Source organism: Phyllobates terribilis, unplaced genomic scaffold (assembly GCF_046119375.1).
Source record: "Phyllobates terribilis strain yellow unplaced genomic scaffold, ASM4611937v1 Scaffold_1__5_contigs__length_1240528914, whole genome shotgun sequence".
In the NCBI taxonomy this organism is placed as follows: Eukaryota; Metazoa; Chordata; class Amphibia; order Anura; family Dendrobatidae; genus Phyllobates; species Phyllobates terribilis.
The window spans coordinates 1,066,323,795-1,066,340,359 of record NW_027362761.1 but is presented as its reverse complement, the minus strand read 5'-3'; the positions used below and the strand labels follow the sequence as shown (position 1 = coordinate 1,066,340,359).

The window sequence follows — 16,565 nt, the reverse complement described above, 5'->3', positions numbered from 1 at the left end:
CACTGTAGAGATTTTACCTCCATGACGTAAATGCTTCTTACGACCATCGTCACATCTATTTGCTTCTTGCTCAGAGAGGGAAATCTTTCTTTTGAGCAATACGCCATTTTCTTGGCTTGATAAGAGGGGTTCTGAAGAAACCCTTTTCAAGCCTTCCTCAGCGTTTGTCTTTTCCTCACAATGCAGAACATGCACAGACCGTGCACGCTGCAGGCCACTACTGCTCGGGCTCTTCATTAGTTTTGGCGTGCCCTCCTCCTGTAATTGAACACAAATGAGTAACCGATACAAGACATAACTTGCCTACATACAATCAATATATGTAAACGCAGGAAAGTACGGTAGATCCTGAAACCCAAATCTATCTAGGCAAGCGACTTGCAGCCATTCCCTGTGCAGTCTTCATTTTTCCAGATCAGTTTAGGAAATTAAAGCCGAGCTCTGATCATTTTTGCCCACAGTAACCACATTTTACATTCAGTTTTGATAAGCGATAACAAGACTTTCAATCTGCAATGAAGGGGAATTTCTGAAAGTTACCTGTTCCCGACTTATGTGCAAATGATATGTAGTTTCTTTCTTATCGGCTCCTAATACAAAAGGTTTCAATGGCAGATTTGGCAAAGGTTTTATTTCAAGATCTCTTAGAATATCTTCTACGGTTTCTGGAACAGGAAAAAGGAAGTCCTGTAGAATCTGTGTGGAGACATTAATAGACAGTACGTTTAGTGTATTACGGCCATAGGAACTTGTTTATAGTGACATTGCGCTAATATATAGTGATTGAAGTAACCCATGAAGTGTGCAATGCTGAAGCTGGCCCTATGGTTATGCATCAGGACCGATAATATGTATAAGATTTTCTGCAGGCCAACTATTACATCAGGTATCAAGCAGCAGGTTCAGACTATTTATTAATATAATCTTGCATTTTAATTGTCAAGAAGCAGGCTAAATCCAGTGCTTTTCATATCATACTAGTAACCGTTAGCAACAAGCCTCTTTACAGCAATAAGAAATCCGATATACCTTAAATAGAGGTTTAAGATTCAATACGATTCAGGAATTACTTCGGAAGACACAACCTGACCTTCCAATGTGGTGTTCTTCACCTTCTGAGCCAATCACTCATGCCAGTAGACGACTGTAGATTAAAGGGGTTGTCTTGTACTTTTATATTGATGACCTATAGACTGACTAGGTCATCAGTGTCAGATCAGCAAGGGTCCAACTCTTGGTGCCCCCCTCAGGTGGCGGTTGGATGTAAGCAATGAACGGTTACTAACAGTACATTGCTGCAGGGTACTAAAGTTCAGCTCCTAGTCTTCTGAATAAGAGCAGATCTTCAGTGCCCGGCAGTGGAGACTGAACATTGTATGGGGCAGTGCTGTTACACTGCTTACATCCAGCCGGTACCAGATGTGATCATAGCTAAAATCGATGGGTGTGCCAAATATCCATAGGCTCAATCATCAATATTAGATTGATGGGCAAGTCGTCAATATAAAAGTACAGGACAACCCCTTTAAATGTTACTTTGCAAATATTTTGAGGTACAAAGAAAAATGGTTTGATCTAGTTCATCATGTGCTATAAATTAGGCATTTTTACTGAAATAGAGAATGAAATTACTGAAACCTTACTTAAAGGGGTACTACAGGGAGATAAAACATTTTTTTTTGTTCTGTCCCTGCCCAGTACAGTATTATCTTTAGGACTCTTGTAATTCCATGTTGACAGCAGCTGCTCCTCACTGCTCCCCCTCCAGTCTGGGACATTACAGCACAGCAGTGTGAAGCTCCCCGCTGTGAGTAACAGACAGCCTGAGCAGTGAGGAGCAGCTCCTGTCATACGGAATTACAAGTGTTCTTAAGATAATAGAACTGCACTGTGCATCTCATCTTTATATAGTGTATGAGAGCAGGGATAGTACAAACATTTTATCTCCCCGGACTATCCCTTTAAAATACAGTAGGGGGAAACTGCAGTTTACAAGGCTGAACCAACACTCAATTTCACTAGGTATCGGACACATTATGGCAAATAAAGCAAAAGCCAGAGCCTTTGAGACAGTGACTGAAAAACAAGAAGCACTAAGCAGCTGAAACAGATCAGGCCATAAAGATTGACACTGAACTATTGCGTAGGAATAAACCAGATACACAGCACACAAAACAGACGTATTATCTGACTAATGGGTAGAGCCATCAGAAAAGAGCTCTGCAGGGGCCTACAGGCGCCAGGGCTGTGGAGTCCATTTTGGTGGAGTCGGTATAAAATGGACTGATTCCGATTGCTAAAATATATAATAAATTGGGTACAGTAGTACAATGCAGTATGTGCTGTAAATGTTTTCATATGAATTTGGGAAAGTTATGAAATGTTCCAGAAATGTCTGTTCTGTCCCTGATCTAAGGATCTCGGCTTTTAGTTGAGATGAATCTGTGCTGCACTTTATGTACATGCTCAGTAGTGAGGCAGGGCTGTGGAGTCGGAGTCAGGGAAGTTGAGGAGTCGGAGGATTGGCTTACCGACTCCACAGCCCGGATAGGCGCATAACATTAGGGGCTCTGAGCACTGACTCAATCAAGAACTGAATGTCCGCATTGCTGTTCAATTATATCTTGTAGATAGGCAAAGAAAATTGTACAGTAAACATAAAATAAGGGAAATAGTGGTTGAAGTCTTTTAATTGTGCCTAGCTCTGAGACCCTTCCTATAGGTCCTCAGCATGATCAGCTATTACCTGGGGATTTAATAAATGTAAAAATCAATGGGCGTCTGTTTCCTTGAATGGATGTCAGCAGTTTCGCTCTGCATATTACATGGTGTGAGCACGTGATGGGCTTAGAGAAATCCATTCACAACCTCAACGTACGACTTTTAAATGTCTTAGTCCTCGGCCTAATACGGCTTGTACTTATTAGCTCATATGAAAAGCTACTTTACACACCAGCTTTCCAGCAATGCTATACTTCATGAGGCACATAGAAAAGGGAAAGCCAGATTTACTACCGGGCAAATGGTATGAAGACACGCAGAAAATTATAGAGGCCATCATTGACACAGCAAACAATGCGCAGTTACCTTCTCTATCTCGTTCCTGGCAGATGTAAACTCCTTATCTAAGGCCAGGCACTGGAGATAAAAGGTTAATGATTCATACAGATTGCCAGTCTCCTGCAGTACTTTGGCTTTCCTGAAGTACACCTATGGAAGTAAGCAGAGTGATTGGAGGGTCATCTAACAGAGCAAGCAAAGGGCAACAATAAGAAGGGAACGTGGTGCTGCACAATTACCTGGACAACCCCCTCCCAATCCCTAGGTTTCCCACTTGCAAAACAACATTACCTATACTCCCTTCCGGCACACTGTTGTTGGCACTGGCTTCCTCAGAGATCACGTGACCTTGTTCTGTCACGTGATGACTGCGACTAATCAGCACTGGCTTCACTCTCCTCACCTTAGGACAAATGACACATTCGGAGAAGGGAGCGCTGCTGCTCTCTGACTTCCTCCGGATGTATGTGAGGAGCCTGAAGGTAGGGAGAGAAGCCAGCAGTGATTGGCTGCAGGGATTGCATGACAATGTCACGCACTCCCAGGGAAAGCCAGTGTCAACACTGCAGGCGAGTATAGGTGATGTGATTTTACAAAGAGGAAACAGAAATTGAGATGGGATAGTCCGCGTACTGAACAATCCCTTTAAGTAATAAAGCTAGAGTGTGTTGTAAGGTTACAACCGATTATTTGAAGAAATAAAATCAGTGTGCAATACCAGAACGACCCCTTAAATATAGCACCTCTCCCGATAATTCAGAGGCGACATTTCCTTATACGTTATCATCCTCACCTCTGGCCAGTCACGCTGCTTGGAGAGGACAAAGTCCAGATCCTCATGCGCTTTCCCATACTCAAACAGTGCGGCATAGGACTCTGCTCTGTAAACACGTAGTGTCAAGTCACTGGAATCTGCAAGAAATGAACACGGATCAGCACAGAAATATTGGGAATGGGCAGCGCTAACTGGAGTCATCTCAGGAATTTGAAGGCGCACAATGGCTTACAATTCCCCAAATCCAGGCCTCACACAGACATTGTGTCAGGTATTTGGTTCTATCCCCATTTTTGCACAGATAAAATACACAGCCCGTGGGTCTGTTCACATATTGTAGGTTGTTTTTTCACTGCTAGGAGATGCTTAAACACTGATGGTAAAATGTGACCAATTCACAGATATTGAGAACACAGAATGAATTCCAGTGTTATCCAGGAGCGTACACACACAGGCGATGCTTTCGCCCCTCCTCTGCTCTCCCGGGTGCTAGTTGTATAACAAATGACATCACAAGAGGATTATTTCATAACCAGCAGTCACATGAGCCCGGAGAGCCGGCTTCATCCCCGGGCAGAAGGTTATACCTGCTCACGCCAGGCGCTTATCACATCCCTCATGGACTGAGCTTGGACTTCAAAACTCCTTTCCCAAAGCAAAGTTCTCTTCTAACTATATGAAAACTGAGGAAAGTGCTGCATGTATGGGGGTCCAAACACGAGTGGGCACCACTTACTGAATATGGAGTACTAGCCAACCAAGTATCAAACGAGAAAGTCTCATACATATAAACAAGGCAGCACGTCCAATTATAGGTGAGAAAAATATCAATATTTATTATTCAGACAAAGAAGCATGCACAATGAGTAGGAATTACTGATGAGCGAGCGTGTCCTGTTAACCCTTTCGGCAAGCATGCTCGGGTGCTCGACGAGTATTTGCGGGCCGTGCTCGAATATTATGTTAGAGTCACTGTGTGCATGATTTGCGACTGCTTGACAGCTTTAATACACGTGAGGAATGCCTGTTTGTTAGTCATCATGCACACACAGTGACTAACACAACATTCGAGCACGGCCGCAAATATTAGGCGAGCACCCAAGCATGCTTGTAAAGCTCGAGTAACGAGTATGCCCGCTCATCACTAGTAGGAATATTACATACAACACATAAGCTTGTCTCCAAATGAATCCGAATACTATGGCATAATGCACAAAACACAGACAATACCTCCAAAAGTAACAGAATGCCGTATCAATAAACAGCAGAGTGAGTAAGGGCAATGAGAAAAAAAAAGTCCAAGCAAAATGCAAGGAAATATAACCATTAGTGGAAACGAAGGCTATAGTCAGTCCCAAATGACTCCTCCGGTAACTGGCGAGTGGAGTCTGGCACCCTATGGGTATCATCGTGCACAATGGCAATTTCAAAATGTTTCAATTTCCATGCTTCGTTTCAATATAGACCGACACTTTCTGTTCTGTAGAGATCACTTCTCAAAAGTCGTATCACCAAAAACGGATTACTATAAAAACGCAACACCGATCTCTAGATGGCACAGGATCCAGCGGTCAGAACATGTGGTAGCACAGCTCACTTCCTCCCCCTCCTGTACAATGACTTCTGCACAAAGCACGCCCAAGAGGCTGCTGGAGAGCATTTCCCTAAATGCTGTTCAGAACAGAAGATCAGACATGATAGTTGCCCCCATAATAATGTACTGAAAATAGAATGAAAAAAAATCCAGATTATAAAGAAAGGCTATGTATATATAACTGGCTCTAATTCGTAAAATAATATAGGTGATACATTCATTTTAAACACATGATGAGCTGCTCATTAAGAACAGGAGCTCAAAAAGATTCGGGTATAGGTTATAGATGAATGTAATGTGATGGTCATTACCGCACTACTAAATCATGTGCGACTCCTGCTTCATATCAGACAGTAATTCACTTGGATCATGCAGTTTATCTGGAGGCCGTGTATATTAGGTATTTTAACCTGTGCAACTATTTATTTCTTCGGGAATATATGAAGTGTCAGATGTATCAGCCTCTCCCACATATACTAAGAAAATATGCATGCTATTGAGGACCAGAGAACAGCCATCACATGTGTCTGCACATTACCATACTGTCTTTTTGGGAATATGGAAAAAAAAACAAACACATTTCTATTAGTTGAGGTGGAGAACCATTGAATGAAGCAGCTACTGATCTAAATGACAGTCAGCCATTGGAATGACTGCTGAGTAATAGCACATGATGGTGATCAGCTGGGTTCCTGTATAGATGCAGTCTCCCCAACAAATTATACAGGAGAGGTCTTCTAGGATCAGGCCAGGCTCCTAGTTTGACTTTAAAGCCGGATCATTGACAGACTGTGAAACACTGGCTGCACAGACAGGTGAAGGATAATGCTTCAAAAATCAGATTTAGCCTTCTTAGACTACCGTTAAATTATTATTGAAGTTTTTTTTTCTGTTTTCCGCATTTTGAGAACTATAACCATTTTATACTTCCATTGGAATAGATATACAAGGGTTTTTTGTTTTTTTTTCCCTCCACCTTCTTCTTCTCCTCCATAAGTAGGACAACACTTTGGCAGCAGGAGAGGATAAAATTCTGATCAATTGGATCCATCGACACACCATAATCTTATTGTTAGGGTCTGATTGACTTACAAGTCGACCTCCCTCCCTCTGTAAAATGTATTGGGTGCAACAGTCCCCATAGATCTTGGAATCTATAGAGCCATCGAAGCCTTTTGTGAAACCATTGACTGTTCTCGCTGTGACCCGCTCTTGTAGACTATTCCACAGATTATAGTTCTCACAGTAATGAAGGCCTGTCTCCAAAGGAGAGTGAACCTTTTTTGCACCAGACGGATGGAGTGTCCCCTTATCTTTTGAGGGAGTTTACATGAAATAGATTTTGCTTCTATTTCTTGTATGGGCCACTTATGTACTTGTACAAGTTTTTAATCATGTCCCTCCTTATTCATCCCTTCTCAAGACTAAATTTTTCCTTCTAAGATCCTCCATGCTCCTTATCAGTTTTGTGGCTCTTCTTTCTACTTTTTCTAGCTCCTCTCTATGAACTGGTGCCCAGAAATTAATGGCATATTGAAGGTGAGGTCACACAAAAGTTTTTTTTGTTTTTTTTAAAGGAGTAGTAGTATTCTGTCCCTGTCCCACGAGCTCATACCTCCTTTGATACATAATATCCTAGCTTGACCTTAGAAGCCGCTGATTGACATTGCATGCTGTTATTTAGTTTGTGATCTACAAGTACATCCAGATCCTTCTCTACAAATTAGGGCACAGTAAGACGGCCATATAAATCGAACAATGATCGGACCGCAATGCAGACTGGCCAGTGGCTCTCCCTACCCGAGTGAGACAGCTTCATATATATATTTCTATTCAGCTGTCATGCTTGGATCGGGAGAGCCGCAGCCAGTCCGAGCATTGCGGTCTTGTCTCAGTCCGATTTACACAGCTGTCTGACCGCACCCTTACTCTCCCTAAAACACATGGGGCCCGTAGATTAAAAGTGCATAGAGCAGGTTCTGATCCATCCACTGCAGCAGCATGGCACAGCTAACAACCACTGCCAAAGCTGCAGGCACCGTCTGCTGCCATGGCATGGTGTGGCCATCATCCACTTACCATGATAGATTATTTAACCCCTTAAAGACTGGGCCATTTTCCATTTTTGCGTTTTCGTTTTTTGCTCCCCTTCTTCCCAGAGCCATAACTTTTTTATTTTTCAGTCAATATAGCCATGTAAGGGCTTGTGTTTTGCGGAACAAGTTGTACTTTTGAACAAAACCATTGGTTTTACTATTTTGTGTACTGGAAAACAGGGGGAAAAAAAAAGTCCACAACTGTTTTTTGATTTTTTTACCATGTTCACCAAATGCTAAAACTGACCTGCCATTATGATTCTCCAGGTCATTATGAGTTCGTGGATACCAAATATGTATAGGTTCTTTATTTAAGTGGTGAGAAAAAAAATCTTAAGTTTGTTAAAAAAAAAAAATGTTTTCCGAGATCCGTAGCGCCTCCATCTTTCGGGATCTGGGGCTGGGTGAGGGTCTAGTTCTATTCCCCACCCAGCACCACTACCTCTATTCCCCACCCAGCACCACCATCTTCTGCTTAACTTAAAGGTCAGCAGAAAAAAAATAGTTGGATCTTAGCGGGATAGGCGGGGGGCCTCCAGAAGCCTAACAACTTTACTACAATTTGTCAAAAATTGGCATAAAATTACAGTGCAAGTCAATGCTAGCCAGGGCAGGGTGCCCAGAGGGGTGTCAAACTTATAGGAGACCTCTTAATAAAGTAGGTGCATCTTGCTTTCTAGAAAGAATGGCTTATGAAATGCCAGCCTTAACAAATGTGCCTCTTTTTGAGAGGGGGGAGGGTTCACTCATTTATTTATATGTACGAGAACAAAAAAAGTCTGAATAAGGCTCCTATTCACAGACAGCAAGCGTACATTTAGTAATGGTGAGGACCTGAAACACAAGAGCCCACTTTTACTGTTGTTGCTGTGCATGGAATATTCTTGGACCCTCTTCTGGGTCACATGACGGCTTTTCGAACTTGTGGGATCACACTGCGCTCTATATGTGAGCTGGAGGTCTCTTTTACAACGCAAGTCTGTTGGGCCTTGTTCTGACGCTCCATATGCTAACATTGTAAAAGCCACTTTCAGGTCACGCAGAGGGCAGTGTGACCCAGAAAGTCTGAACTTCAGTTATGTGACCCAGAAGAGGACCAGAGTGGCGATGAATACAGGAGAAGGCCACGTTCAGTATTTTCCATCAGCATTTGAAAGCCAAAACCAGGAGTGGAACAATCAGAGGAAAAGTATAATAGAAACGTCACCACTTCTGTATTTATCACCCACTCCTGGTTTTGGCTTACAAATACTGAATGTGTGAACGTAGTGATCAGTGACATTATTAATACACCTGTTTAGCCCATACAAGTTTTAGAGGGAGTGCATCTTTAATGACATGCACCAGTTTTAAGATGCAAAATAATGGCCTAAAAAGGAAGCCATGTAAGATTTGGCATATGTGTAACTTTATACAAAATGTGCCAAATATAAGCAATTCCCAGCTTCTGATGCAATTTAGTGCATCTTGTGACTGCCAGGTCCAAAGTCTACAGGACTGATGGAAATAGTTACTTGTCCTTGCACTCAGACATCCACCGTATCCATCGATTGTCATCTCCGTGTAATATGACATCTTTGACGTCACTGTATTTATACGTTGTGACATCACTTGGTGCAATATTACTGTATTACAACACATGATCTGGGAGTCAGAAAGCAAAAGTTCCCCAATTCTGATCCCATATTTTTCCCCACTGACTAATAAAAATATATTTATATTTTTAAACATTAACCAATAATGGATAATATATTTTTTAATACTGGAGTTGGAACATGTTACCAACTCAAACGCCAACTAAAAACAACCCAACTCCATGACCTCAGAACCTTGCTATGACATCACTGATTATTAAACTGTGTATGACATCACTGCGTGATTTGTCTGGAGCTCTCCCAACATGGGTAAATGTGCTCATAAACGTGAAAAGCCACTTTAGGCCTTGTTCAGACGTCCATCATCACATAGGAGTTCTGTGTTTTTTCACAAATAGAACATGGCCCATTACAATACATGGGGCTGGACCATATCTGTTTTTAACTCCTTACCAGATCAAATAAATTAACACTGCAGAAAGACCTAGGGTCTCTTGCTTTTGTGGTGCCGAGGTTCCCACCTCAATATATAGGGCTGGTCACATTGTTTTTTTTTCTCATCTCAGTCATGGATCAAAATTAACCATACAAGTCTATGGGTACATAAACCTCTCTGACAGCACGTCGCATTCGCACTATATCCAGGAGTTCACATGAGATCAGTGTGCGCTTTTATTCTTAGTGTTCATCCTTTCAGATGTGCAGAATGATGTATTCTACTATACTTGTGAAATAAAAAAGGAATCGGGTGCTGGGGTGAGTGAATATTTGCATTTATCCTATACTGACCATGTATTACCACATTGCCTTCAGAGATTACCTGCTGACTATTGGGAGTATGTGGTATGGGATTTCCCAGTCTTTCGTACATTGTATACAGGCGTCTCCTCCGCTCTTCACTCTGTAAACCATTAGGGCGCTCCTTGTGATGGCAGATTATGGAAGCAGCCTATATGAGATTCCCATGGAGCGCTATGTGTCCTGGTGTCCAATTTATTTTTCTTTCATGCGCCGATTCTTGTTGCTCCTCTCACTCAGTTTTACGTCTATTTTACCGATATTTAAAGATCCAATTAAGTTATTTATGTGACATTTATTCTTCTGTATAGGTTCACACTCCGTCCTGATATTTATACTATTGCACTATGTGGGTTGATATATTTTTGGGCCCGTCTGAAAAGACAGACACAAGGGCATGTGAGCGCTGGTCACCCCACTGCAGCCATGTCGGGTGGGCCCACTGACAGGCTTAGACAGCACCCCCGGCATAGGCCCTGTTCACACTGCGTTTACACACATCACAAAAGTGATCAGCCTCAGCACCACAGCACAGAACCTTCACTCATCTCCTGTCAGAGGCCAGGGGCTGGTACACTGAGTGCGGGCACCTATATGGGCACCATACATGTCACAGCCTGAGATCACAGAGCTCAGCGGCACAGTGATCACCATTACCAGGCAGATCGGCCAGCAGCCCGGGGACAAGTCTTGCCCATTCACCCTATGCGGCTTTTGCCCGTCTCCTGGGGGGCACTGCCCGGCCCGGCCATTTCTTCTCGCCCACCCTCCGGACATTACCTGTCTGCAGGACGGCGCGGATCCGGTGCAGGGCCTCCCGGTGCTCTCCGGCCTCCAGCAGCTCTGCGATGTCCCGGTGCTGCCAGCTCCTCCCGGGAAGACACTTGTCCGCCAGCCGCTTGAGCAGGACGCCGGTGCGGCGGGGAGGATGCCCCGTGTCCCCCTGGCACAGCCGGCAGCGCCTCCTGGGCTCTCCCCGCAGACAGGGCCAGCAGTACGTGTGTCCGCACTGCACGGTCACCGGGTCCCGCAGGAAGCAGCCACAGCCCGGACACCGCAGCACACAGGACGCCTGTTCCCGGACAACCACTGAGCCCCGGTACCGCTGCAGCAGACACTCCAGCAGCGGCTCCAGCTGCACCGGGCGGGACGTGCTGAGGGAGTCTATGAGGGCGCAGCGCGGAGCGGCCGGAGACGACATGACGAGCGCTGTCAGCCGCACACTGCTCAGCGCATCACCCCCCGCATTACATAACGTGCCGCGCGGACAGCTGGTCAGCTGACTGCCGGGGACACTTGTGATTGGTTAAGGCGCTTGAGAAGGTTACAAAACACGTCGCGGCCGCTGCCCAGTTTCATAACAAGACGTAAGAGGCCGGGCGGCTCCTAACCGCGCATATGTAATCACTGCACCGCCCCGTCAGCGGCACCAGGGCTGAGGGCTCCGTGTTGTGTAAACGAGGAGGCAACAGTTTATGTAACGGCGACCGAGCTCTGGGGTCTCTGAGGGAACATGGCACTTGTTGCCCCCAGCAGCCAAACCGGAAATTGTCTTTATAAACTGTACTGGAACATCATGCAGCGGGGATACATGACAGTGTGCAGGCACAGGGGGTTCACATCAATGGGCTAAGCCAGTGAGACAGGGCAGGTGAATATACCTCACGTAGGAGGCAAGGAGACTGCTGTATACACATTATATAGGAGACACAGACTGCTGTATACATCACATAGGAGACACGGAGACTGCTGTGTACACATATAGGAGACACTGAGACTGCTGTATATATCACATAGGAGACACGGAGACTGCTGCGTACACATATAGGAGACACAGACTGCTGTATACGTCACATAGGAGACACGGAGACTGCTGTGTACACATTATATAAGGAGACACTGAGACTGCTGTATACGTCACATAGGAGACACGGAGACTGCTGTGTACACATATAGGAGACACTGAGACTGCTGTATATATCACATAGGAGACTGAGACTGCTGTGTACACATTATATAGGAGACACTGAGACTGCTGTATACATCACATAGGAGACACGGAGACTGCTGTGTACACATTATATGGGAGACACAGACTGCTGTATACGTCACATAGGAGACACAGAGACTGCTGTGTACACATTATATAAGGAGACACTGAGACTGCTGTCTACGTCACATAGGAGACACGGAGACTGCTGTGTACACATATAGGAGACACTGAGACTGCTGTATATATCACATAGGAGACTGAGACTGCTGTGTACACATTATATAGGAGACACTGAGACTGCTGTATACATCACATAGGAGACACGGAGACTGCTGTGTACACATTATATAGGAGACACTGAAACTGCTGTATACATCACATAGGAGACACGGAGACTGCTTGTACACATTATATAGGAGACACTGAGACTGCTGTATATATCACATAGGAGACACGGAGACTGCTGCGTACACATTATATAGGAGACACAGACTGCTGTATACGTCACATAGGAGACACGGAGACTGCTGTGTACACATTATATAAGGAGACACTGAGACTGCTGTATACGTCACATAGGAGACACGGAGACTGCTGTGTACACATATAGGAGACACTGAGACTGCTGTATATATCACATAGGAGACTGAGACTGCTGTGTATACATTATATAGGAGACACTGAGACTGCTGTATACATCACATAGGAGACACGGAGACTGCTGTGTACACATTATATGGGAGACACAGACTGCTGTATACGTCACATAGGAGACACGGAGACTGCTGTGTACACATTATATAAGGAGACACTGAGACTGCTGTATACGTCACATAGGAGACACGGAGACTGCTGTGTACACATATAGGAGACACTGAGACTGCTGTATATATCACATAGGAGACTGAGACTGCTGTGTACACATTATATAGGAGACACTGAGACTGCTGTATACATCACATAGGAGACACGGAGACTGCTGTATACACATTATATAGGAGACACTGAAACTGCTGTATACATCACATAGGAGACACGGAGACTGCTTGTACACATTATATAGGAGACACTGAGACTGCTGTATATATCACATAGGAGACACGGAGACTGCTGTGTACACATATAGGAGACACTGAGACTGCTGTATATCACATAGGAGACTGAGACTGCTGTGTACACATTATTATTATTATTATTTATTATTATATCGCCATTTATTCCATGGCGCTTTACATGTGAAAAAGGGGGTATAATACAAGAACAATTTCAATAATCTTGAACACAATGTGACAGCGACTGGTACAGGCGGAGCGAGGACCCTGCCCGCGAGGGCTCACAATCTACGAGGGATGGGTGAGGATACAGTAGGTGAGGGTAGAGCTGGTCGTGCAGCGGTATGGTGGAGCGGTGGTTACTGCAGGTTGTAGGCTTGTCGGAAGAGGTGGGTCTTCAGGTTCCTTTTGAAGGTTTCCACGGTAGGCGAGAGTCTGATACGTTGGGGTAGAGAGTTCCAGAGTAGGGCGGAAGCACGGGAGAAATCTTGTATACGGTTGTGGGAGGAGGAGATAAGAGGGGAGTAGAGCAGGAGATCTTGTGAGGATCGGAGGTTGCGTGCAGGTATGTAACGGGAGACTAGGTCGGAGATATATGGAGGAGACAGGTTGTGAATGGCTTTGTATGTCATGGTTAGGGTTTTGAACTGGAGTCTCTGAGCAATGGGGAGCCAGTGAAGAGATTGACAGAGAGGAGAGGCCAGGGAATAGCGGGGGGACAGGTTGATTAGTCGAGCAGCAGAGTTTATGATAGATTGGAGGGGTGCGAGAGTGTTAGAGGGGAGGCCACAGAGCAGGAGGTTGCAGTAGTCAAGGCGGGAGATGATGAGGGCGTGCACTAGTGTTTTTGCAGATTCATGGTTTAGGAATGTGCGGATCCGGGAGATATTTTTAAGTTGGAGTCGGCAGGAAGTGGAAAGGGCTTGGATATGTGGTTTGAAGGAGAGTTCCGAGTCCAGGGTTACCCCGAGGCAGCGAGCTTGAGGGACTGGGGAGAGTGGGCAGCCATTGACTATGATGGATAGGTCAGTTGGGAGGGTTGAATGAGATGGCGGAAAGATGATGAATTCTGTTTTGTCCATGTTAAGTTTTAGAAATCTAGCAGAGAAGAAGGATGAAATAGCAGACAGACATTGTGGGATTTTGGTTAATACGGAGGTGATTTCGGGTCCAGAGAGGTAGATCTGTGTGTCATCAGCATAGAGGTGATAATGAAAGCCATGAGACTCTATGAGCTGTCCCAGGCCTAAGGTGTAGATGGAGAAGAGCAGGGGTCCTAGAACTGAACCTTGGGGGACACCGACAGATAGGGGGCGAGATGAAGAGGTGGTGTGTGAGTGGGAGACACTGAATGTCCGGTCTGTTAGGTATGAGGAGATCCAGGATAGGGCCAAGTCTGTGATGCCGAGAGATGAGAGAGTCTGTAGTAAGAGGGAATGGTCCACTGTGTCAAAGGCAGATGACAGGTCTAGGAGGAGGAGGACAGAGTAGTGTCGCTTAGATTTGGCGGTTAGTAGGTCGTTTGTGACTTTAGTCAGTGCAGTTTAAGTAGAATGGTGCGGTCGGAAACCAGATTGTAGGCGGTCAAAGAGGGAGCAGGAGGAGAGGTGGGAGGACAGTTCAGAATGGACATGTTGTTCCAGTAGTTTTGAGGCATAGGGGAGAAGTGATATGGGGCGATAGCTAGACACAGAGGATGGGTCAAGGGAGGGCTTTTTGAGGATGGGTGTGATTGAGGCATGTTTGAAACATGAGGGGAAGACACCAGTTGTTAGTGACAGGTTGAAGAGGTGGGCTAGGGCTGGGATGAAGATAGTGGTAAGGTTTGGGATGAGGTGGGACGGGATTGGGTCAAGTTTACAGGTGGTGAGGTGTGATTTGGAGAGTAAGGAGGAAAGTTGATCTTCAGAAATGGTGGAGAATGTTGTTTTGGAGGAGGAGGGTTGAGTAGGTGTGGGGAGGGGCTGTGGGGGCTTTAGGCAAAAGCTTTGTCTGATGGTGTCAATCTTCTGCTTAAAGAATGAGGCAAAGTCTTCGGCTGAAATAAGAGGAGAGGGAGGAGGCACTGGGGGACGGAGGAGAGAATTGAAGGTGTTGAATAGTTGTTTGGGGTTGTGGGACAGGGAGGATATGAGAGATGTGAAGTATGTTTGTTTTGCTGCAGTGAGTGTGGACTTGAAGGTAGTGAGGGACTGTTTGAATGCGATGAAGTGCTCATGGGAGTGGGACCTTTTCCATCTACGTTCAGCAGCCCTGGAGGCCCGTCGCAGTTCTTTAGTTAGGCTGGTGTGCCAGGGTTGTCTGTTGATTGTGCGAGTCTTGGTATGCATGAGGGGGGCGACCGAATCGAGAGCTGCAGCTGTTGTGGTGTTGTATAAAGTGGCAGCAGCATCTGCATCATGTAAGGAACTAATGTCTGTAAGAGGGAGGAGGGATTCAGAGAGAGAGTGTAGGTCAAGGTGTTTGAGATTTCTACGAGGGTATTCAAGTTTGTGGAGTGGGGATTGTTGCCCCGGGGAGGAGAGAGAAGAGAATGTGAGTAGGTTGTGGTCAGAGAGAGGGAGAGGTGAGTTAGAGAGGTTAGATAGGGAACAGAGGCGGGTGAAGATGAGGTCCAGCGTGTGGCCGTCTTTGTGGGTGGGTGTGGAAGACCACTGGGTAAGACCAAAGGAGGAAGTGAGGGATAGAAGCTTAGAGGCAGCTGAGAGGGAAGTATCAATGGGGATGTTAAAGTCGCCCATGAGGATAGTGGGGATGTCAGCAGAGAGGAAATGAAGTAGCCAGGTGGTGAAGTGGTCAAAGAAAGTGGTGGCTGATCCTGGGGGGCGGTAGATGACAGCCAGTTGGAGGTTGGAGGGGGAGTAGATGCGCACACAGTGCACTTCAAAAGACGGGAGAGTAATTGCGGGCGGCAGTGGGATCTGGGTGAAGGAGCAGTTTTCTGAGAGGAGGAAACCTATTCCTCCACCGTGCTTGCCGTTGGGGCGGGGGGTATGGGAGAGGTGGAATCCGCCATACGAAAGTGCAGCAGGAGAGGTTGTGTCGGAGGGGGTGAGCCAGGTTTCAGTGATTCCGAGGAAGGAAAGCTTGTTAGTGATGAAGAGATCGTGAATGTAGGAAAGTTTATTGCAGACAGAGCGAGCGTTCCATAGAGCTCCTGTTAGTGGAACTGGGGAAGCGGGGGCTGGGCGGATGGGTGTAAGGTTAGAAGGGTTACGAGAGTTTGGGATAGATCGGGGGTAGGAGGTGGAAGTGAATGTAGGGATGTGGTGAGGAGGGCCCGGATTTGGAGAGATGTCGCCGGCAGTAAGGAGGAGCAGAGAAAGCGTTATTAGGTGGGAGCAGGAGAGGGCATGAGGTGGCTGTCTGTGTTTGGAGACAAAGGATTGTATGTTGTGGAATAGCTCTGAGGAAGAGGTGAGATGGGTGGGGAGAATGGAGGGAGAGATGAAGAGTTCCTTTCCAGGTGTAGGGATTAGGGGTGGTTGAAAGAAGTGAAGGATTAAGGGGGTGAGAGTGAAAACAAAAACAAACATTGTTTACTGTGACTTAGTATCCAGGTACCTTCAGTTCACTTCAGGTTCAATTCAGGATTAATTCAA

At 45.6% G+C, this 16,565-nt stretch overlaps 1 protein-coding gene across 1 annotated transcript in view; it reads right to left on the bottom strand.

The window, feature by feature from the left end:
* The window catches only part of LONRF1 (LON peptidase N-terminal domain and ring finger 1), a 34,755-nt gene extending 23,537 nt beyond the window's left edge, over positions 1 to 11,218 (bottom strand). Inside the window, exons 1-5 of the mRNA XM_073645437.1 lie at positions 10,699 to 11,218; positions 3,854 to 3,972; positions 3,088 to 3,210; positions 541 to 696; positions 18 to 258 (exon numbers count right to left, since the gene is read on the bottom strand). Of these exons, the coding sequence (XP_073501538.1) occupies positions 18 to 258; positions 541 to 696; positions 3,088 to 3,210; positions 3,854 to 3,972; positions 10,699 to 11,119 (1,060 nt within the window). The 5' untranslated portion in view covers positions 11,120 to 11,218. The remainder of the gene's footprint in view (positions 1 to 17; positions 259 to 540; positions 697 to 3,087; positions 3,211 to 3,853; positions 3,973 to 10,698) is intronic.
* Positions 11,219 to 16,565: the final 5,347 nt, after the last annotated feature.